The 22346-nt window shown below is 37.0% G+C and overlaps 1 protein-coding gene and 1 long non-coding RNA gene across 5 annotated transcripts in view; one reads left to right on the top strand and one right to left on the bottom strand.

Moving 5' to 3' along the window:
• POC5 (POC5 centriolar protein) overlaps positions 1 to 21054 on the top strand; it is a 38557-nt gene extending 17503 nt beyond the window's left edge. For 3 of the 4 annotated variants that reach the window (XM_007114895.4, XM_055086622.1, XM_007114897.4), the window contains exons 6-12: positions 1393 to 1569; positions 3129 to 3233; positions 4870 to 5049; positions 7180 to 7333; positions 11552 to 11835; positions 16274 to 16450; positions 18712 to 21053. In XM_007114895.4, coding sequence (XP_007114957.1) covers positions 1393 to 1569; positions 3129 to 3233; positions 4870 to 5049; positions 7180 to 7333; positions 11552 to 11835; positions 16274 to 16450; positions 18712 to 18855 — 1221 coding nt within the window. In that variant the 3' untranslated portion in view covers positions 18856 to 21053. Of the gene's footprint in view, positions 1 to 1392; positions 1570 to 3128; positions 3234 to 4869; positions 5050 to 7179; positions 7334 to 11551; positions 11836 to 16273; positions 16451 to 18711 lie in introns of all 4 variants that reach the window. The other variant, XM_007114896.4, reaches the window with a different exon arrangement.
• On the bottom strand, positions 11738 to 16267 carry LOC102977561 (uncharacterized). The gene is made up of 3 exons (XR_448256.4): positions 14288 to 16267; positions 13944 to 14004; positions 11738 to 11818 (listed from the first exon to the last, which is right to left on the bottom strand). It is a non-coding gene; the product is annotated as an uncharacterized lncRNA (long non-coding RNA).
• Positions 21055 to 22346: the final 1292 nt, after the last annotated feature.

Below are 22346 nucleotides of genomic sequence, written 5' to 3'. Positions count from 1 at the left end.
TCTCACTGTCGCGGCCTCTCTTGTTGCGGAGCACAGGCTCCAGATGCGCGGCTCAGTAGCTGTGGCACACGGGCCCGAGTTGCTCCGCAGCATGTGGGATCTTCCCAGACCAGGGCTCGAACCCATGTCCCCTGCATTGGCCGGCAGATTCTCAACCACTGTGCCACCAGGGAAGCCCCAGATGGTGCATTTCTAACAAGCTCCCAGGTAATGGTTCAGAAGCCATACTTTGAATAGCAAGGTTTTAAATAGTTGCTGGAACAGCTCTCCATGTGCTACTGAACTTCTCGAGATGTTTTGAAAGGCTCAGCCTGTGTGACTGAGAGAGACACCTATTGAGCCTTTCCCACATCGTACCTATGACTAATGGTAATGTCTCCTTTTATATGAAGCATAAGACCCAATTTTAGCAACATGTATTCATTTTATAGCCACTCTTATAGCAACCACAGTGTATAACTGATAAATCAATAAAAATTGATTTTTATTTTGGTGATGTTAGTGGCCTCTAAACAAAATAGTCCAGAAATGGCAGTTTTTCTGCTATTTAAAATATAATGGAGAAAATGACAGTTTTTCTGAAACATAGTTTGAGAAAACTGAGTATTCACATATATGGAGAAATTATGGTCATGAGAGTTTTGTGGCATCTATATTTTCTCCATTATTTGGAACCTTAAATTCTAGAAGTAATCTTTTAGTATAATTTCTATCATTTTTCTCCAGGGAACAGGTTTCATACTTCTAATCGTGGCGTTAAGTCCATTGGAGTAATGTACCACCAACCATTTAAAAATTGTCCTATGTTCAGTTAACCATACTGTTACCCAATTTTTTGATACTGTTATCCAGTTTATTGATAACATGATTATTTGGTCTTTTTATTTATGCCAGTCAGTAGGGTGAAAAGGGATCAGTCTTAGCAATTTGTTGTAAGGTGGCTGTTGTGATGAATGATTTGGAGGAAGAAAGCATCAACTCCAATGGTTTCCACTGTTCATCTTTATCTAAATAATATCCCAGTCCTGTGGCTCAGCCTAGGTCATAGTCCTGCATTTCCTTTTTGTCTGATCCACCTTAATATGGATATTTAAGTCCTTGAGTAAACAAAGGAACTGTTTATTAATGAATGAGACCTAAAAAAAATTTTAATGACACTAAGGTTTCATGCAAAGTAACTTAAAATAGGAAAAAAAATCATGTCCTTAGTATAGTGAATGTGAACTAAGAGCTGTGACTGTTGAACTTGCAGAAGTTTTCATTAGTGGATTTTTTTAATAGCTCTTATGTTGATTGTTTGTTCTGATTTTTAAAAAATTTTTCTTAATTTCAGCATCATTTTATGAAGTGGTATTAAGGAACAGACTACTTGTCAGTATATTTATTTTTCAGACAAACATCATATCTGAACTAAGTAAATGGAGACTTAATTTTATTGACTGGCACCGAATGGAAATGAAAAAAGAGAGAGAAAAGCATGCAGCAGATATAAAACAACTGTGCAGCCAGATCAACAGCTTGAAGGAGCTGCAAAAAACCTATGAAGTCTCCATTGGGAGAAAAGATGAGGTCTTCTTTTTCATATTGCTTTTTAACTGAGATTCAGTAAATGTCTTGCTAGGTAATAAATGCCAGAAACTGATTGTTTAGATCATTACAAGATACAAAGGGAAGATCATTTCAGAAACTGGTAGAAAAATAGATGCATAGAAATAAGATTTATTCTTCACATTAAATGTGCCAGGATCACTTCATTTTATCTTTGCCATCACATTTGGTGTGCTTTAAGAGTGCATATTAAGTGTGGGAACACTAGTTTTTTCTTCCTAACTGCCCTTAACAGAATGTCAGCATCACCCACATTTTCAACCATCCTTTCGGAGGGGCATAAGTATCCCACATTCTATCTGTGATATGTCTTTATTCATTAATGAAGTCCTTCATTTTGTTGATAAGCACAAGAGCACTGTTTCACTTTCTGTCAGCCTGTTAAGAACTTGAGAGTAGGGTTCAAATCTGTGCTAATTTTGTGCTTCCCGACAGCACCTTGAACAGAGCAGATGGGCAGCAAATCTGTAGCTCCCCCAGGAGGATGGTGACCTTCAGAGAAGAGGGACACACACCAGACACCTCAGCTACTTGTCTGCAGATGCAGCACTCACTGTTTTAATGAACTAGATAAGATTATCGGTTTTTTTAAATATACTTTTTTGGGGGTGTTATAGGGTGCAATGTAAAATTGATCATTTTACATAGTTTGCTTTTTTGAAACGATAGATGCTAATGTCAGTCATTTTCTCTATTACCCTCAAAATTCTCTCCTAAGGTTTTAAAATATTTTATTAAATTTAATTTTTTTATTTCAAAAGTGTCACACGCAAAAAGAGTATATATGCATGTCCAGTTTTTGAAAATAAAGTGAACAGCCATGTGCCACTACACAGCTTAATGGACTATTACTAGTATCTTAGAATTCCTGCCCTTTTCCACTTTTGAAAATTATTTAGAGAACCAGAATGTCTCTCAGTAAATATGCCTAATTTACCAAATCTCTTTTTAATGGGGCCATTTTTAGATATATATTTCAGTTACTCAGTTCTTCATAAGAGAGAATCTCAGAATTTAGAAGCCTTCATAGATTTTTTTTAAAAAAGAACAGGAATAATATCACTGAAAAAATACATCAAAGTGTAACAATTATTTGCTTTTATGAGTTTGTTGAATCCAGAAAATCATTAAACGCATATTGAGAAACTTCTAATCCAAGGTATTGAAGGTATTTAGGGACTAGAAAGATATTTTAAACCTGGTCTCTGCCCTCAAGTCTAATTAATAAAAACATTTTGTATATGTAGTAAAACTCAAATGTATGGTTGTTTTTCTTGAATTAAATTCCAGTGATCATATTAATTTTCATATACTGTATATAAACATTTTATTATTACCAGGATACACATAATGAAGATTTCTTTCCTCTTTTGTTCCCCTTCATTCATTGATAAGTAGTGTATTCATATGGGAAAGTTTTTTAATGAGGTTAACTGGATGAATACAGTAGTGATCCATAAGTATTCTCTCTAGCATTTTTTGATACATAAAAAAACCATTTTACTAATTGATGTTTACAGGTGATTTCTAGCTTGTCTCATGCCATAGGCAAGCAAAAGGAAAGGATAGAGTTGATGAGAACATTCTTCCGCTGGCGAATCAGCCATGTCAAATCCAGACAGGACGTAAGTGTGAAAAAGAAAAGCTAACTGACAATTATTAGACTTCTGAACTCAGAAGCATTTAGAATCGTGTATTAGAACTCTTGTTCAAGTCAAAGGAAGATTTTTTTAATAAGTCAAAATGAATTAACAATTTAATGTTATTCTTGTTTTAAAGGAAGTTGATTTTGGTATGGCTTGGGAAAAAATACTTCTTATATTTTATAGACTTATTGATATATCATTTTCTACTTCATAGTAGGTTAATAAGGACTGTGCCTAAATTACAGATGTCCTGGTGGTGGAATCCCCTTTAACAAATTTGACTTCAGATGTAATCACATGAATTTATCACCTTTAGCATATCATATGCTTCCTATATTATTTCTACTTCTAAAATGCCTGAATATATCATCTTCATAAAGAGGCAGTACTGTATTTATACATTATAAAATTGCATAAACATTTGTTGCATAACTTGCCTAATAAGAATTAAAGAAATCCATGTCCATAAACCTTTTTAAAAATTATCCTTAGTTTATATATAATTTAAACTTGAATATCTTTTATTTTAATTAAGTGAGCTGAATCAGTATATCAGTATAAATATAAACTGAGAATAGTAAATTATTGTATCAGAAGTAGAAAAGTATGAAAGTATATATGTATCCCACAAGAAGGCAGAATACAGAGACTCAAAGAGTGTAGGAGGTGGAGATTATATATATATATATAATTTTTTTATATATGATGCCCATGTGAGTCATGGAGTAATCTTTGTGCATTTAGTTCCAAGAGGTTAATTTTTAAGGAAAAGGCTGTTACTGTCATGGAATAGGATTTCTCCTTTAAGAATACTTATTAGTGCTTTTTTAAAAATCCCAATAGATTAGATTAAATCTAATAGATTAAATCCCAATAGATTAAATCTACATTAACCATATTTAAAAGAGCTATTTACAACTGAGTCATATTTTGAAAGTTATTTATTGGGTGACATAATGAGAATATGTCAACTGTTAGTTGAAATAGTTGAAGTTGCCATCAGTTTGTGAATAAAAAAGTTTTTAATAAAATCAAAAATTGGAAATGCTCCTTCAAAAGAATTTAATTTCATTGATAAAAGAAGAATAGCATATGTTCCTACTAGGATCATTTTGGTACTAAATATGATGGGAAAGTATATAAATTAAATTAATCTGCTTATAGTAGTGGCCACCAAGCTGTAGAGAAAGCAGGGCCATTTGGAGCCACAGTCACCACCCTTTCTGCCTTCCAGCTCCTAGTCCTGTTTTCAGCTAAAAGGTCATGCGAATTCATAACCAAGATGGCAAGGGGCAAGTTAATTCATTTTCTTTCATTTGTTTTTTTGTTTTCCCCCTACCTTGATTAGTTGCATAAAGCAATGATGTATTGGATAAGAGCTTAGGCTCTGGAATGAGGCAAGGTCGGCTTTTCCCTTTCTGCCTGTGTGACCTAGGCAGGTTGCTTAACCTCTTTAAGCCTGTCCTCCCATCTGCACATGAGAAGAACACGATTACACAGTATTAAATGATAACGCATGTACCCTGCTTCCCGCAGGCTTATGTTTTTTGTTACTACTGCCAGTATATTTTACCAGTCCACTGTGTTTTTGAGGTTGTATATTACTTTCGTTTAGGTTTATGAAAGTAAACTAGCTGACCAGTACTTCCAGAGAACTTTACTGAAGAAAGTCTGGAGAGGCTGGCGGGCCATAGTACAGAAGCAGTGGAAAGAAGTGGTGGAACGAGCTTGCCAAGCAAGAGCTGAGGAAGTCTGTGTCCAGATTTCCAATGACTATGAAGCCAAAGTTGCTGTGGTAAACTTCCTTTTCACTTTTTTTAATAAAAATAAAAAAGATGGGTAGCAATACTCACTGTTAGTTTACAGTTAGGCAGAGTAACCCATTTCTCCAATTTCATTCAGTGCAGTGTGGGTTCGAATGAGACTACTGGGAACGAACAGTACTAGTCAGACTTACAGACTTATTTGTTCTTTTAAATAGTTATAACTTTGACCTCCAAACCTGTGTTAAATCTCTTGCATGTACATTTCTCTTGGAAATGTAAATCAGCCACAGATCCTTACATCTCTAAGAAAGCATACTTTCTTTTTTTTTTTTTTTTTTTGCGGTATGCGGGCTTCTCACTTGTGGCGTCTCCTGTTGCGGAGCACAGACTCCGGACGTGCAGGCTCAGCGGCCATGGCTCACGGGCCCAGCCGCTCCGCGGCATGTGGGATCCTCCCGGACCGGGGCACGAACCCGTGTCCCCTGAATCGGCAGGCGGACTCTCAACCAGTGCGCCACCAGGGAAGCCCAGAAAGCATACTTTCTTAGGCTTCTTTTGGCCTTTATTTAGCCAGAAATAAAGACCAAAAACAAAAAGTGTTTATCCTGATGTTATTTTAAATATACTATATATTTATAAGGTGGTATAAAGTGGTTGTATATAAATTGAAGTTATTTAGACTTACAACAATAATATTAACATTGTTTCCATGGGAAAATGTTTGAGATCCAAAATGAAAATAAAACCATACTAAAGAATGCAGTAGGCCTCTTGAAATCAAATGTTAAGAGGAAAAAAATTTTTTTCATCATTATAACACTAAATTCTTAATGTTAAAGTTTTATTATGCAAATAATTTTCTGCAGTTGAAAATGACATGCAAAAAAAATGCAGTCCCTTTATTTTTTTTAATTTTTATTTATTTTTTATCTTTGGCTGCATTGGGTCTTCATTGTTGTGCTGGGCTTTCTCTAGTTGTGGAGAGCAGGGGCTACTCTTTGTTGAGGTGCGCAGGCTTCTCATTGCGGTGGCTTCTCTTGTTGCAGAGCACAGGCTCTAGGCGCAAGGGCTTCAGTAGTTGTGGCGCACAGGCTTAGTTGCTCTGCAGGATGTGGGATCTTCCCGGACCAGGGCTCGAACCCAGTCCCTTGCATCGGCAGGCAGATTCTTAACCACTGTGCCACCACGGAAGTCCCATGCAGTCCCTTTAGATTTGGTCTGTGGGAAAGTGTTGTACCTAATGGCACTTTGCACTTTAAATTCTATAGATAACATATAGTTAAAAAATAAAAAAAAAAACTATTACTGTTGCAGGCATTTAGTTATTTTTTTCTGAAGGGGTGAGGGCTGTTTGGGGCTCTTAATATATTTTGTTTAGTATCCTACTTAAAAATTTTATGGTGAGGGCTTCCCTGGTGGTGCAGTGGTTGAGAGTCCGCCTGCCAATGCAGGGGACACAGGTTCGTGCCCCGGTCCTGGAGGATCCCACATGCTGCGGAGCGGCTGGGCCCACGAGCCATGGCTGCTGAGCCTGCACGTCCGGAGCCTGTGCTCCGCAACGGGAGAGGCCACAACAGTGAGAGGCCCGCGTACCGAAAAAAAAAAAAAAAAAAAAATTTATGGTGAGAAATAACATCATTTTGTATAATTAGAACACATCAATCAGGATTGGGACTGGTGTAAAATTCCCTTTGTTTAAACCTTGACTTTATGGTTAGGAATGAAAATGGTTTGTTGATGGAGACAATAGAGGTTAGATGCATCTTTTAAAATAAATTGAGACACAGCAGAAGAGGTATGTGGTAAAGTGATTTTAGTATTTCACACAAAAATAACTTCACAGTATAAGTCTCTTTGTGTGTGTGGTACGTGGGCCTCTCACTGTTGTGGCCTCTCCCGTTGCGGGGCACAGGCTCCAGACGCACAGGCTCAGCGGCCATGGCTCACGGGCCCAGCCGCTCCGCGGCATGTGGGGTCTTCCTGGACCGGGGCACGAACACCGGGGCACGAACCTGTGTCCCCCTGCATCTGCAGGCGGATTCTCAACCACTGCACCACCAGGGAAGCCCTCTTTTTAAAAAAAAAAAAAAAAAAAAAATAGATATTCTTCCTGTGTCTCAATTTTTTTCTTTTCTTTTTAAAAATTTTCCTGATTTTAGTTATCTGGAGCTTTGGAAAATGCAAAAGCTGAGATCCAAAGGATGCAGCATGAAAAAGAGCACTTTGAAGATTCCATGAAGAAAGCTTTCATGAGGGGTGTATGTGCATTAAATCTTGAAGCCATGACTATATTTCAAAACAGAGGTGATACAGGTTAGTATTTTGTTTAAGATTCTCTGCCTACTTTCAAATGGATTTGAGGAGATTTCAGTGATTGGTGTGGTCTGCAGTACTAATTTTCTGCAGTACCTATGTCTTATCCAGGCACTGCTGTTTTTAATATCATGGTGTTATATTCAGTTTTAAATCTGCCATGAAAATTCTCTGTCATGGTTACTTACAGTATCTTATATCTGATCAAGTAAACTGTTAACTCAAGTATTTAGGCTCAATGTTATAATAATGCTTTGAATGTATAACATTATTTTAAGGCTCTTTTAACTATAATGGTAATGCCTTTAAGTATAAAATTTCATTTCTGTTTTTTTCTAATTAGCCAAATTCCTTAGACTGTTCTCATTATTAAATATTTCTTGTCTATTCATGGTTTCCCATTTTTTAAAAATTGCCTGTCTTCCAGTGCAAGAGAGTCCTCAACTAAAACTCATTTTCAATAAATATACATATAGGCCTATCTATAGAAGTTGAGTAAAATAATTCTATGTCAGGAAAGGTCCATGTATTGGCTAGGATCTGAGAGGCTTTTGTCATCCACATGGCCTAGAACAGCTTTGCTGCCAATTTACAAGGAGGCCTATTTTCCTCACTGGGTTTTAGTTTTCTTTGAACGAAGAAGGTAATATAAATCTTCCTTACCTGCTTCATAGAGGGTTCTTGTGAGAATGCAGTGAAATATAATTGAAAGCACTTTAAAAGACAAAAAATACTTTAACATGTAAGAGGATACTTATGATATAATTATTTCAGTCTTAAGTCAGCCTCCAAAGTTTCATGTACACATTGAACATTTTTGCAGTATTTCCTCATATTAAATCCTGTTTGAAACTCAGTTTATTTATTTAGACAGTTTCATTTTGTACCATCATTAATATGACTTCAGTCCTGTGAATAACTTGTCTGTTCTTGTTATGCCCTCATTTTAAAGCATCAACAAACAGTTTTTATTGCAATTGTGCGTGCTATGGATGGTAGTGAGTTAAGGCAAATCGTTTTCTTTCTGAAGCAGTCATGGTGTGTGGCCCACATGCAAGTTAGAAACTTAGAATCATAGAATCTTGAAGCTGAATGGTTTATCTTGCTAATACCCAAATGAGTACTTGATTTCTCTAGTAAATCGTCTTTTAATTGAGTATTAATGCTAAAAACAAACTTACCATCCCCAATGATTGGATGGTCTGCTTTCGGTTGTAATTGTTAGCAAGTTGTATATATTAAATTGAAGAATTTAATTATCTACTTGTAACAGATACTGGGTTTCACAAGTACAGTGAGAAATTATAGTCATTAGAACTTGCTACATTCAATTGCAAGAAATCTATTTCTCGTAACCTACTTAAGAAGGTTACGAATTTACTTAGGACAGAGTGTTTTACCACCTTAATAAATTAACCATCTTAAATTTTAAATTCAAATACAGCTATGTCTCTTACCGGCAAATATCCATAACAGGACTTGGAGAAAATGTATTCTGATAATTATACAACATGATTTATTTTGCTCCTGTTGCTTTTAAGTCTACTGTCATATGCAGCTAATGCCGGGTTCTGGGATCCCAGCTGTTTTCAGTGGACTTGTGCTTTGCTTTGTTTTGTTTTGTTTAATTTTGGCCGTGCCGTGTGGCATGTGGGATCTTAGTTCCCTGACCAGGGATCGAACTTACACCCCCTGCATTGGAAGCACGGAGTCTTAACCACTGGACTGCCAGGGAAGTCCCCTTGTGCTTTGTTTACCATAACAATGGGGAATAAAGATAAACAGGACTAGTAAGACACATGTTAGCAGTACACACTAGTGTTCATGGAGCTACCAAAGGCAAAAGTTCAGTGTAATGTAATGCTGTATTTGCTCTGTGATATTTGTCTTGTGGCATTTTAATAACAGCTATTAAAATAAATTTTAAAAAATTCTCACAAGAGGGACTTCCCTGGTGGCGCAGTGGTTAAGAATCCATCTGCCAATGCAGGGGACACAGGTTCGAGCCCTGGTTCGGGAAGATCCCACATGCTGCAGGGCAACTAAGCCCGTGTGCCACAACTACTGAGCCTGCGCTCTAGAGCCTGCAAGCCACAACTACTGAGCCCGCATGCCACAACTACTGAAGCCCGCGCACCTAGAGCCCATGCTCTGCAACAGAGAAACCACCGCAATGAGAACCCCGCGCACCGCAATGAAGAGTAGCCCCTGCTCACCACAACTAGAGAAAGCCCGTGCACAGCAATGAAGACCCAAGGCAGCCAAAAATAAATTTTAAAAATAAATTTATTTTAAAAAAAAATTCTCACAAGAAAAAAAAACTACTTCTGGCCCCCTTAAAGCAATTGTTTTTTATAATGCAGATTTTAATAATACCGTGTTTCTAATGTACTGCTCTACTTGTTAGAGCAAAATAAATATTTGATTTTTTTTTATCTCTTCTGATTCTCTGCTAGCCATAATCTGCAGTGCATCTCATGTTGTACAATATCCTAATAGATCTTATAGCTTGGATAAAAGTTTCTATGAGGTAGACAAAATATGTCATTACAAATGGCCTTTAAAGGGATACCTGCCAATTTTTAAAGTAGTTTTAGGAACAGTAGAAAAACGCTTTCCAACTGAAAAACATAGCCAGTTAAAGGGGGAATAATTACTATACTGGTTCCACATCTGATAAGTCTGCCACCCGCCTAAGAAAAGAGACAATCAGTCACTTTCTATGAAAAACATGTTAAAACTCAGTGTGTATGTGTGTGTGTTTTGTTTTCAAAGCAAAAGCAGTATTTTATGTTGAATTCATCTCTTTCATCAAATTATTTCAAAGGACCTATGCATTATAATCCTCATTAAACTTTGTTAATGAAGTAACTATTGCTCTATTTTATATAAAGATAGTCTAAGACAAGAACTTATACAGAAGTTCAAATTTCTGGATGGAACTTATACAGAAGTCCAAATTTCTGGAATTTCTGGAATGAGAACAACATGGAAAACCTTTTCAGCATAGGGCTACATAATGCCCTATATTCATACATTCTGAAACATCTCAGTGACTGAATATTGAAATCCTCACCTTGATGTTTGGAACCAGGAAGATATAGTCTTTTTTTTTTTTTTTTTTTTTTTTTTTATTTTTGGCTATGTTGGGTCTTCGTTGATGCACATGGGCTTTCTCTAGTTGCAGTGCGCAGGCTTCTTATTGCGGTGGCTTCTCATTGCGGTGGCTTCTCGTCGCGGAGCACGGGCTCTGGGTGTGTGGGCTTAAGTAATTGTGGCGCACGGGCTCTGTAGTTGTGGTTTGCGGGCTCTAGAGCGCAGGCTCTGTAGTTGTGGCTCACGGGCTTAGTTGCTCCGTGGCATATGGGATTTTCCTGGACCAGGGATCGAACCCGTGTCCCCTGCCTTGGCAGGCGGATTCTTAACCACTGCACCACCAGGGAAGCCCTGAAGATATAGTCTTAAATGGAAATTTTAACCAAATTCTAATACTCGGGGGGGGTGTAATCTAGAATAGGACCCTTCATCCTGGCTTCTGGAAGCTGACGTTATTTATTCCTTTGATCTAAGATTAAGGTTCAGTTTTGAGAGAAGGTTTCTATATATGTGTCACTAAAATCAGTTAAGTGTGCAAATATGCTCTTAATTCATGACATATAATCTACCTGCAAGAACTCATTTCTTTTACAGTATCAAAAGTAAAGATTTTAGTGTTACTTATTGATTTATTATTTGCTGAAAAAATCAGGAATTAAAAATACATTGGTTTTGTTAGGCTAAGAGCAATAGATGGTAAATGAAGAGGGTATGGTGATATCAGAAAACTATTCTAAACATCTAAATACCAGGCCATTTATCAGGATAGTTGTATTAAATAATGCAAAGAACATAAATCTTTAGGCACAATGTGACTATATTATTATAGTGGTTGTAAGGTCCCAGCTGAGTACATAATTTTTTTTTTTACATAAGAGCAAATCATTCATTAGCTTTCACATGTTGAAGGAACTGGTCTGAAGTCTTTAGTGGTTAATGCTGACATTAACCAGTTAACACTGACAAACTGCATTACCCGAACAGTGTTAACCTATCCAGTATATGACACATTTCTACATTTCTGTTGGACCACTTTTTAGAGATTATGTATTTTCATTGTTGGGAAGATAAAAGTAATCTTAACTTGGAAGAGTGTTAATGGAATTAATTTGTGATTTATAGGGACAGACTTCACAAATAATAAAAGGGAAGAGTATGGTCCTGGTGTTCAAGGAAAAGAACATTCTTCTCATTTGGATCCTTCAGCTCCTCCAATGCCCTCAGCAATTGCAGTGTCGCCATCCCCGCCAGCGGCAGCCCTGGGAGCCACCTGCACGGCTGCCTTTCCCTCTGCTGCTTCCATCACTCCCGCCGGGGCTGCTTCCACTTCCTCTGTTCACCTTCCTGTTTCTGCTCCTCATGGCGCTGCATCAACAGCTACAGCTTCCGCTACACAGGAAGAAATGGTCGGTACAGTTAACTCAGGTGCCTGTGTTGGGAAAAGGGCTCCAAACTTGTTTGTATATTGGATATTTTGAACTCAGAACATATTTTCCCACGGAGAAAAGAGTCTATATGGTCTTTAGGCCAATCCACAGAAAATATTTAATACCCAAAGTAGCTAAAACATGAATTTGTAATGAAAATAATACCTGAAAATTCTATTACAGTAGTGATAATTAAACAAAAATGAAGAACTTTTTAATTTTAAAGGAAATTAGTGGGTATTGTCAAGGGCTTAGGAGGCTAATGGCTTTTTTGTATATTCTTATTTAACTACAGCTTCCCTTTTCCTGGATGCAGACATATTAACACTACTCTGTAGTGACTCCATCTTGATTAGGTTTTTTTTTTTTTTTCTGCGGTACGCGGGCCTCTCACTGCCGTGGCCTCTCCCGTTGCGGGGCACAGGCTCCGGGCGCGCAGGCTCAGCGGCCGTGGCTCATGGGCCCAGCTGCTCCGCGGCATGTGGGATCTTCCCGGACCGGGGCACGAACCCGCGTCCCCTGCATCGGCAGGCGGATTCTCAACCACTGCGCCACCAGGGAAGCCTTGATTAGGTTTTAAGTTTTCATTTATAATTGGAATGAAGATAGGAATTGTTTTTCCTGAAGTCACTAGCTGCTAATGGAGTCCATAGCAGGGGAAGAGTACTGAATGAGGATGGCGTATTTGTGGGAGAATTTACCTGCAGTTAAATTAATCAAGCTATTAATATGCATATTGTGGTTCTGACTTCTTGGCCTCCTGTTGTTCAACCTGTATTCTTCAGTGTCTCTCAAGTGAAGGGCACAGGGATACAGGCCAAGCTTATCAGACTCACCTCTGCACGGCTTTTGTTTAAAAAACCCTATGCCCTTCTTCCCTCCTGTGGCTTGGATCTGGCACAAAGGCACGTACAGTTCTGTAAAGGTGCTGGGACGATTCATATTTGCTTGTCTCCCTCTCCTCCCTGACCCTAACCACTTACATGAGAGGAAGGAAGATGGCAGAGTAGGTTTTAGGTCTTAATTAAGAGTTACAGGGACTTCCCTGGAGGTCCAGTGGTTAAGAATCCACCTTCCAATGCAGGGGACATGGGTTCGATCCCTGGTCAGGGAACTAAGATCCCACATGCCATGGGGCAATTAAGCCCGTGCGCCACAACTGCTGAGCCCACACGCCTCAACTAGAGAGAAGCCTATGTGCCTCAGTGAAGATCCCGTGTGCCGCAACTAAGACCCAACGCAGCCAAAAAAGAAAAAAAAAAAAAGAGTTACACAGGCCATTAGAAGGTGCCGTAGAGCTAGGCAGCTCTCTGCAGCTAAGGGATGCATTGAGTCAGCCAGACAATTGGTCATCTGAAGTATTCCAGCCTTTTGCTTTTCTTTTTTTTTTTTTAATTTATTTTTGTTTGCGTTGGGTCTTTGTTGCTGCGCATGGGCTTTCTCACGTGGTGAGCAGGGGCTACTCTTCATTGCTGTGCACGGGCTTCTCATTGCGGTGGCTTCTCTTGTTGCGGAGCATGGGCTCTAGGCGCGCAGGCTTCAATAGTTGTGGCACGTGGGCTCGGTAGTTGTGGCTCATGGGCTTAGTTGCTCCGTGGCATGTGGGATCTTCCCGGACCAGGGCTTGAACCTGTGTCCCCTGCATTGGCAGGCGGATTCTTAACCACTGCACCACTGGGGAAGTCTCTTGAATTTCTGCCTTTTGGAAGCTACTAACTTTGGGGAAAAATATGTTGAGATCTTCTATTTTTGCATTTCTTAAATATGACTTAAGAGAAATTTGAATGTGTGGGGGAGTTTTGATTTAGAAATAAGACACTAAAATTCAACCCCGACATGCGTTCAAGCTGTGTTTATTTTTCATGATTACACATTTTGAAGTGTGATCCTATACTGATGATCTCATTTTAAAAACACAGTATTTATTTAAATTTCTGGTTTGTCATTCATGTTCCATATCCAGATAACACATAGAGCTAGATTTTTCAAAATTCCCTTCTTAAAATATGACTACAACATTTGTACATCTGGGTTTATATCTGAATCTGAACATGCATAAGGAGAACCGAATGAATGAGTGTACTTACCACCCTTTTTATTTTTTTGAAACAGTTTGGTCACCAGAGATAATTTTGAAGTCTTTGAAACCTGAAAAACACAATATATAGATAGCCCTTCTTCTTCCCCCACCCCTCCAGCTACATCCTGCTCCTTCAAAACAGACACCCATTCAATTTCATTCACATAAGTACAGCATTCAGGGTTAAAGAGAAAGGAGAATCACAAGTAAATCAATCTGTAAGTGCCATGCTAGTTTTCTTCCTTTCTTATTTAATTAAAATACTCAGATTTACCTCAAATATGTATTCTTGTTTTTACAAAGAACCATATTGACAAAAGGAAAAACAAATACATTACTTGGATTACCTACCTTACATGAAACCATTATTGTTGGGAACAGGAAAAGAAGAGAGAATTGTGATCCAGGCCTGGCTATCTTTCTCTTCATTTGAATCACAGAGGCTTCCTATGAACATTCAAAACTTTTTCTAGTCTTCTTCAGTAATTTCCAGTAGCTAAAAGGAGGTGTGTGTAGAAAGTAAACTGCAGAGGATCAGGAGACAAATAACTGGAGAAGGGAGGATTACCATGCTAGTGAAAGAATATTTTCATCTGTAAAATTATTTCCTTTCTGCAGACATCATCAGTATGTTAAAGAAAATATCAGAATTTCATGGTGGAAAATATTTTCAAAAAACATATGTGCTCACTTCAGCAGGACGTTTACTCAAAATATATATACATATATATATATATATTAGGCAGTTATACAAGCAAATGTACTATTGTAGTTCACAAAGTTGAACAATAGATGGCACTTTACTTTTTCTAACTCCATTTGAAATAATCGAGGGGTTTTAATTGGATTTTTAAGCTATTCAGTAAAGTTTCTCTTCTAACTTTGCTCTTCATCTGAACAGAAAGTGAAAGGCTAGCATTAGTCAGTTGGGCCTGCTCTCCCTGTTTCATACATGAGGAAATTGAGGTTTAGGGAGAGTAACTTGCCAGTGGACACAATTACTAATGCAATTGTAATTCAGACTTTGACAATCTGGCTTCAGAGCCCTGTACTCTCAACCAATAATCTGCATTGTTTCCATGTCAGATATTAAGATACAAATATTGGGGGTTTTTTAATATGTCATTTCCCTTTTTCTTATTCCTTTTGATTTTTGCCCCACTAATGTAATTAGTTGATCATGAAAAAAAAAATGAGTACATGTATGTATTACTCCTGACGTAAATGTAATCTTTCTGGTGTATTGTCCAGCGGTAAGCAACAAAAACTATAAAACCTGACATTACCTTTTGATACGATCATCTCGCTTTTTGCAATACATTCTACAAATAACTCTCAAAGGAAAAGGAAAATCCAGGAATTCTTTGGTGGTCCAGTGGTTAGGGCTCTGCGCTTTCACTGCTGGGGGCCCAGGTTCCACCCCGGGTCGGGGAACTAAGATCCCACAAGCCGTGTGGTACAGCCAAAAAAAAAAAGAAAAATCCTTTTTTTTTTTTCTAATTACAAAAGTTTGCTATATATAATAGGAAAAGAACTGGGACAGTTAAACTGCAGTTTGTTAATATAAAAACCTCTCATTAAAAATGATAGCTGGTCTCATGTATAAAATAGATAACTAATAAGAACCTGCTGTATAAAAATAAATCAAATTCAAAAATTCAAAATAAAATGATAGCTGGTCTCTATTCAAGAAAAAAAGTATATTAACAATGCCATAAGAAAAAGGGGAGGACACAAAAGCATATGAGTAATGATGATTTATCCATAAGGGTCAGAAGTTCATATAACAGATTAGCGGTTCAAGAATTAGGTATTGTTTGGGAAGGGAGATGGGTATGACTCTAAAGAAAGGACAGCAGGAGGGAGAGCTTTGTGGTGATGGAATAGTTCTGTATCTTGATTGCAGTGATAGTTACAGGAATCTACACATGTGATAAAGTGACATAGATCTACGCCCAGGCATCATTCCAACAGCAGCTTCCTGGTTTTGACATTGTAATTATATAAGATGTAATCATTGCAGGAAACTGGGTGAAGAATACACAGGACCTCTCTATGCAACTTCCTATGAATCTATAATTATTTCAGAATAAAGTTTTAGAAGTTCCTAAAATCCTATAAAATAGTTGGTATACCAAGGTTAAAGGGGTGTTTGGGGTGCTTGGTTTTATGTTTTGCTTTTTGCCTTATTGTTTAAAAATTTTTCCCCATGTTAGAGTTGGTTGCATATACAATTATTTTAAGTGCCTGTGTATTTTCTTTATAAGTTATAGAAGCAAAAGTACCATACATTTTGCCATGGATTTTCTACCAACTGAATATTTTTTTGTTTTTTAGTATGGGCCCAGGGTTGTGACATCAGCACAACAGAAAGCTGGAAGAACAATCACAGCCCGGATCACAGGGAGATGTGATTTTGCTTCAAAAAATAGAATCAGTAGCAGTTTAGCTATAATGGGAGTTTCTCCTCCCATGAGCTCCGTCGTTGTGGAAAAACATCATCCGGTCACAGTGGTGAGTCTGCATTTGATAACGTCTTGTCAAAAAATCTTTTTCCTGAGAGTTGATAGACTAATAAACACTTAAATGACATGTTGAGAAGATCAAAATCCATGATGACTGGTACTTGTTCTGCCTTTACTATTACAGTCTTTATATACTTATAATTATCACACCTGCTTTAAATCTACCTTTCCTATTTTAGGAAATTAATTTCAGAAACATTGTTTCTTCTCAATAGTATAAAAATTATCAAATACAATTAATCCAGTGTATTGATGGCCAAAAGGGTAAAGTATATAAATGACTTCTCATTACTAAAAAAAAAGACAAAAACTGTTTACTCATTAAGTGCTGTCCATGTGGCAGATTTTTTACTCTAAAATACCTACTTTTATGGTTTTTAAGTTTTCCTCCTTTTTTTATTTTTTGAAGTCTTCTACGTTTTCAAATATCTTGTAAACGTATTTCTAATTTGGAAAAAAATCAGGTTGGAATAAATTTATGTGATATAAAGGAAAGTACATGGAATTTAAGCAAAAAAAAAAAAACAAGAAAACCTGAGTTAGTGCCTCGTTTTCGCTACTTACTGCCTTTGTGATCGTATACAAATTAAGTAAAATATTTGAGCCTTCATTTTTTCATGTGTAAAACAGGAGCAATAAGAGTACTTAGCTCCTAGAGTTATTGTCAGGATTCAGGATTAAATAAGATAACATGAAAATTAAATGAGTTGTATAAAGGCACTTTGTAAATTGTAAAGCCATAAGCAAATTTAACTTAATAAAAGTTACTAGAGAAGGATACATGGGATATCTCTGTTATTTCTTACAATCGCATATGAATCAACAATTGTCTCAAAAAGTTTAATTTCTAAAAGTTACAAGAACACATCCCTAAAGAGAAACAAGGATTGATTTTAAAGAAGAATGCCCTCTATATAAATTCTCAATGTTAAGCAACATTCCTGTCTGCTTAATATGTCAAAAAGATAAAAGGAATGATTTTAAATCCTTTTCTTTCTGAACACTAGATTGTTACTAGATGATTAAGGCAAAAGAAGCTGGATTGATTGTTTAAATTTAGCTTCAGGTAAAGTGTGACCACAGTGAAGTGGCAGACTGAGATGGAGGTACCAAGTCCAAACTGAACACATCTTAGCCTTCATACGTTGGACAGCCTCTGAAAGTCCTTAGATGACTTCTCTACGTATTTTTGAAAATGTGAGATTAGGTATCAAAGATGAGAAGAAATTAACTCATTTCTATTTTTATCAGCACATATGATGTTTATAAAGGGATAGGGGGAGAGAGACTGTCCATTCATAAGGTAAGGAAGATATAAAGATAGCACATGTGTTTATTTTTAATTCAGATAACCTGTTTTTTTGTACTGATTGGAATGATATTTTACAGAAGAAAAACCAAGGAACTAAAGACTTACAACCCCTGTTTCTGATATTTATCTCTCAAACTACCCTTTGTTTATTTAGTATGTTCAATTACTCTTCAGTAATTGGGCACGAATTCATTAGCCATAAACTGCTTCCATTATTACCTACTTTGGATTGTGTAACAGGCACAGTGGCAGTCCTCGGTCCTATTTTTATTTTTCATTTTATCCCAGGATCCTAAGAACTACAACTACTAGAAACAGTTATTACTAATAAACCGTTCATCAGATTTCTGACACTTGAGCTCATCTGCTGGATAACTGCTTGCTCCTGGTGCTACTTCATCTGTGCCATGTTGTGTAGATCATGATGCCAGTGGTACCATGAATCTATTTCTACAGGTTCTCTTGCTCATCATCCCTAAGGAGAAATAGCTCTTTTGTCAGGGTCAGATTAGGTGGTTAGCAACTAAAATTTCATCCTAGTTGCAAGAATCTCTCCCATTTGTAATGGTTATCCAGTTATTTACGTACAAAGAAACATTTATATAAAATACTCTAAGAAAAGAGGTTATTTCTCCTTTTCTTTAAAGAGAAAATCTTATTAAAGCAGAATCTGACATGAGGATCTTTGTTTCAAGAGATTTCATTCTTTTTTTTTTTAAGCAAAAGCTGTATCGTAGAGCTTTTGAAATACACAGTGAATGTTTTGATATAATATATATAATTTTACTTCAAGTATTTTAAAGATGACTTTTCTAAGTGGAAGACCCTAATAGGAATCTACATGTACTAATGTTTGTTGGGTTAAGTTATAGATAATGAAATGATATTTAGTATGTATAATTTTATGGAATTGTTGAAGCATATTTTTGCCTTTTCAGCAAACCATTCCGCAAGCTACTGCAGCAAAATATCCCCGGACCATTCACCCTGAAAGTAGTACCTCAGCTTCCAGATCTCTCGGAACCAGATCAACTCACACCCAGTCTCTGACAAGCATTCAGTCCATAAAAGTGGTTGACTAAAATCAATATGTTCCTATTGAGGTCGTTGAATTCTTCTGGTTTTACTAAGAATTAGAAATATTTAGTTTTTAAAATTTCATATTCTTAGAACATCATGGATACATCATGTTCATTTCCTCAAAATTACAAGAGACTTTTTCAACCTGTACCATCCTTTGTCTAACTATATGTAGGATTATTTTAATGTGATTTTTTATTTAAGCAATTAAGTAAAACTTTTTTAAATTAAAAAAGAAACTAGCCTTAATTTTTTTAATAGGTTCAACCTGTGACCGATTATAGCATCAAAGTATATAAATCCTGTTTTTGCAGTGTTATTTCCAAAAGGTTAAATCATTTGCAATGTTACCAAGTAAACTTTGAGAGAGGACTTTACTAAAAAAATTATTTAAACTAATAGAAACTAAGGTATTTTTATTTGAAAATTTAAAAAATAAAAGCCCAGAGTAATATCAATCACAAAGTTTTTTTGTGACTTTAATATATTAATCCTCATTTTTCTAGGGCTCTAACAATTAAAACATAGGGGGGGAATAGCAATACCTATGAATAATTTTTAATGTTAAAAGGGAAGAAATATTTTACTAGCACAATAACAGAGTTACAGAAACATCAAAAAGAAATTTCCTCTTGGGACTTCCCTGGCGGTCCAGTGGTTAAGACTTCTTCCAATGCAGGGGGTGTGGGTTCGATCCCTGGTCGGGGAACTAAGATCCCACACGCCTCGTGGCCAAAAAACCAAAACAGAAAACAGAAGCAATATTGTAACAAATTCAATAAAGACCTTAAAAATGGTCCACATCAAAAAAAAAAAAATCTTAAAAAAAAAAAAAAGAAATTTCCTGTTAGAATGATCCTATTTCAAATGTTCTTTCTTACCTTTTTGAAACTCTATAGCATTGAACCTTTTTTTGGTCTGAACATCCAAACATTGTCCTGTGATGGTACAGCCCGGGACAATTCAGCAAACCTTCCAGGCCTGGCAGAGACTTTTCAATGCCTGGCCGATAGGAAGAAACCATCTGGGCAAACAGATTTAGGAGAACAAGACCAGGCTTCTAATGCTTTTATTGCTGGCTGACTGGGTTATCTAGGGCCAGACACGTAAATTAATCTCAGGGTCCTCATCTGTGAAATAATGAGATCTACCTCCCTACCTATTTCCCAAAGTACTTATGGCTCACATAAAAATGAGTGGATTCTGAGGAACTTGTGAACAGCCTCAGTTTCCGTATCTTTAACAGAAGTGGATGGTTTCAGCCTCTTTCAGTCTGAACATGACCTAGCCCTGTGCTCTAACTTTACTATTGGAAATAGTTTTTCTTATTGCCTCATGTTGTAATAGGACATGAGAGAATAAATGTGAGACTGGCAAATATCCCATTTTCTAAAGGACACACCAAGGCTTTTTTGAACTACAAAAGTATCTGGCTGTGTCTTAAAGAGTATTAGATCCTTCTTATGCAGCGCTTCTTTTGGGTTGTGGCCAGCTACCACTGGTGGCAAACAGCTCCTCTTGGGTTTCAATAAGCACAAATCAACAGCACCTCATCTCCTGCTGCCCGTACCATGGGCATGCTCCTTCCCAGAGCTTCCCTGTCCACTCAGTCGAGATACCGGCAGGCTCCACTCATATGCAGCCTGGAATTAACATCCCGTTGGGGTAAACAGATCAATTCTTACTTTCTCCCCATATGAATTGTCCTGAGATGCACTAGTCCATTCTTGAGGTCAAATAATCAGTTGTTCCTGATACCAAGTGTTGGCCAATTTGGTAAATCACGCTGGTCGTGGCACTCCCTCCTTCGCCATCTCACTTCTTTTTCCTTCACTCCTGCTTCCTTGGATCTACACTCCTGAAAAAAGCAGTTGCTCATAAACTTTGGTCTTGGGCTCTGCTTTTTAAGGAACTTACATGACAACAGGGAATGGTTTTCAGTAAGCAGCTTCCCTGGTGACGCAGTGGTTAAGAGTCCACCTGCCAATGCAGGGGACACAGGTTCGAGCCCTGGTGTGGGAGGATCCCACATGCCACAGAGCAACTAAGCCTGTGCGCCACAACTGCTGAGCCTGGGCTCTAGAAGCCACCACAATGAGAAGCCCGCACACCACAACAAAGAGAACAGCCCCCGCTCGCCGCAACTAGACAGAGCCCGTGCGCAGCAACGAAGACCCAATGCAACCAAAAATAAATAAATAAAATAAATTTAAATCACAGATCAATAGGTTTTTTTTTTTAAAAAAGAATATTGTAAGCATCTTTTAAAGCTTTATCTAAACTCTAGAAATTATATATTGTCTACAGCACCAAGTAATTAGTGTTAGCCTAATTCAACTTAAATTCAACAATTAAAACAAACAGTAAGAGTATGTATTCATATTTGTTTATTATTGCATAAAGAGGTTACCCAGATTTTGAAGCAAGGTCAGTGGAAACTGGCCATCCTGAAGAACAGGTGGGGACAATGCTTTTCACTAAATACCTTTCTAAAACCTTTTTATAATCATGTGAACATATTACCTGTTTTAAAATTAAGCTTACCATTTACAATCAGTATGAGATGGAGATGTAGAACTATAAATTCATGATACGATAAATGGACTGAAATTGCTCGTGATTTTGTTTCTGGGCTCATAGACTTAGAGTCAGAATTTGATAATGGAGAGCCTTAAATTGTAATGAACAGGTGCACATAAACTGATAGAAATTGATACTTGATTTCATATTTCAGAACTTTCTCAGATTACAAAAATAACGTGTGGTTAATATTTTTAAAAATATTGGAAAGTACCAAAAGTACAAAGATAATGAAAATCACCTGTAATTACATCACCAAGAGATTAAAAAACATTGGTGCATACACCTCTGGTCTTTTTTAAGTGATATATTACACATAGGTGTTATTTAAAGCCAACAGTAACTGAATTTCCAAAGCAAGTTTCTCTTATGAAATAGAAATAATGGTTAATGATTTCAATACTATGGATAAGGTTAGGCATTTCATAGGCATTCTCCCTTCATCATCACCTCAATATTATAGAAGAGATAGACCTCTTTCCCCCATCCTATAGAGAAGGAAACTAAAGATCTGAGAACTTGAATGTTAGCATGCCCAAAGGCTCACAGCTAATAAACGGCAAAACCATGATTCAAAACCATGTCTGTCTATTCTAAAACCCTGGGTTTTTTCATTTACCATAATGTTCCCACCATCATAATTTTTTAAAACATGATATACAAAATCCTAGGTTATTCTATCACTAGATATGTTATCACATATTATAGGGAGTGTTCTAATTTCATTCTTTTACATGTAGCTGTCCGGTTTTCCCAGAACCACTTATTGAAGAGACAGTCTTTTCTCCGTTGTATATTCTTGCCTCCTTTATCAAAAATAAGGTGACCATATGTGCGTGGATTTATCTCTGGGCTTTCTATTCTGTTCCATTGATCTATTTTTCTGTTTTTGTGCCAGTACCATACTGTCTTG

Source organism: Physeter macrocephalus, chromosome 8 (assembly GCF_002837175.3).
Source record: "Physeter macrocephalus isolate SW-GA chromosome 8, ASM283717v5, whole genome shotgun sequence".
NCBI lineage: Eukaryota > Metazoa > Chordata > Mammalia > Artiodactyla > Physeteridae > Physeter > Physeter macrocephalus.
This window is presented reverse-complemented; position numbering and strand designations above follow the sequence as displayed.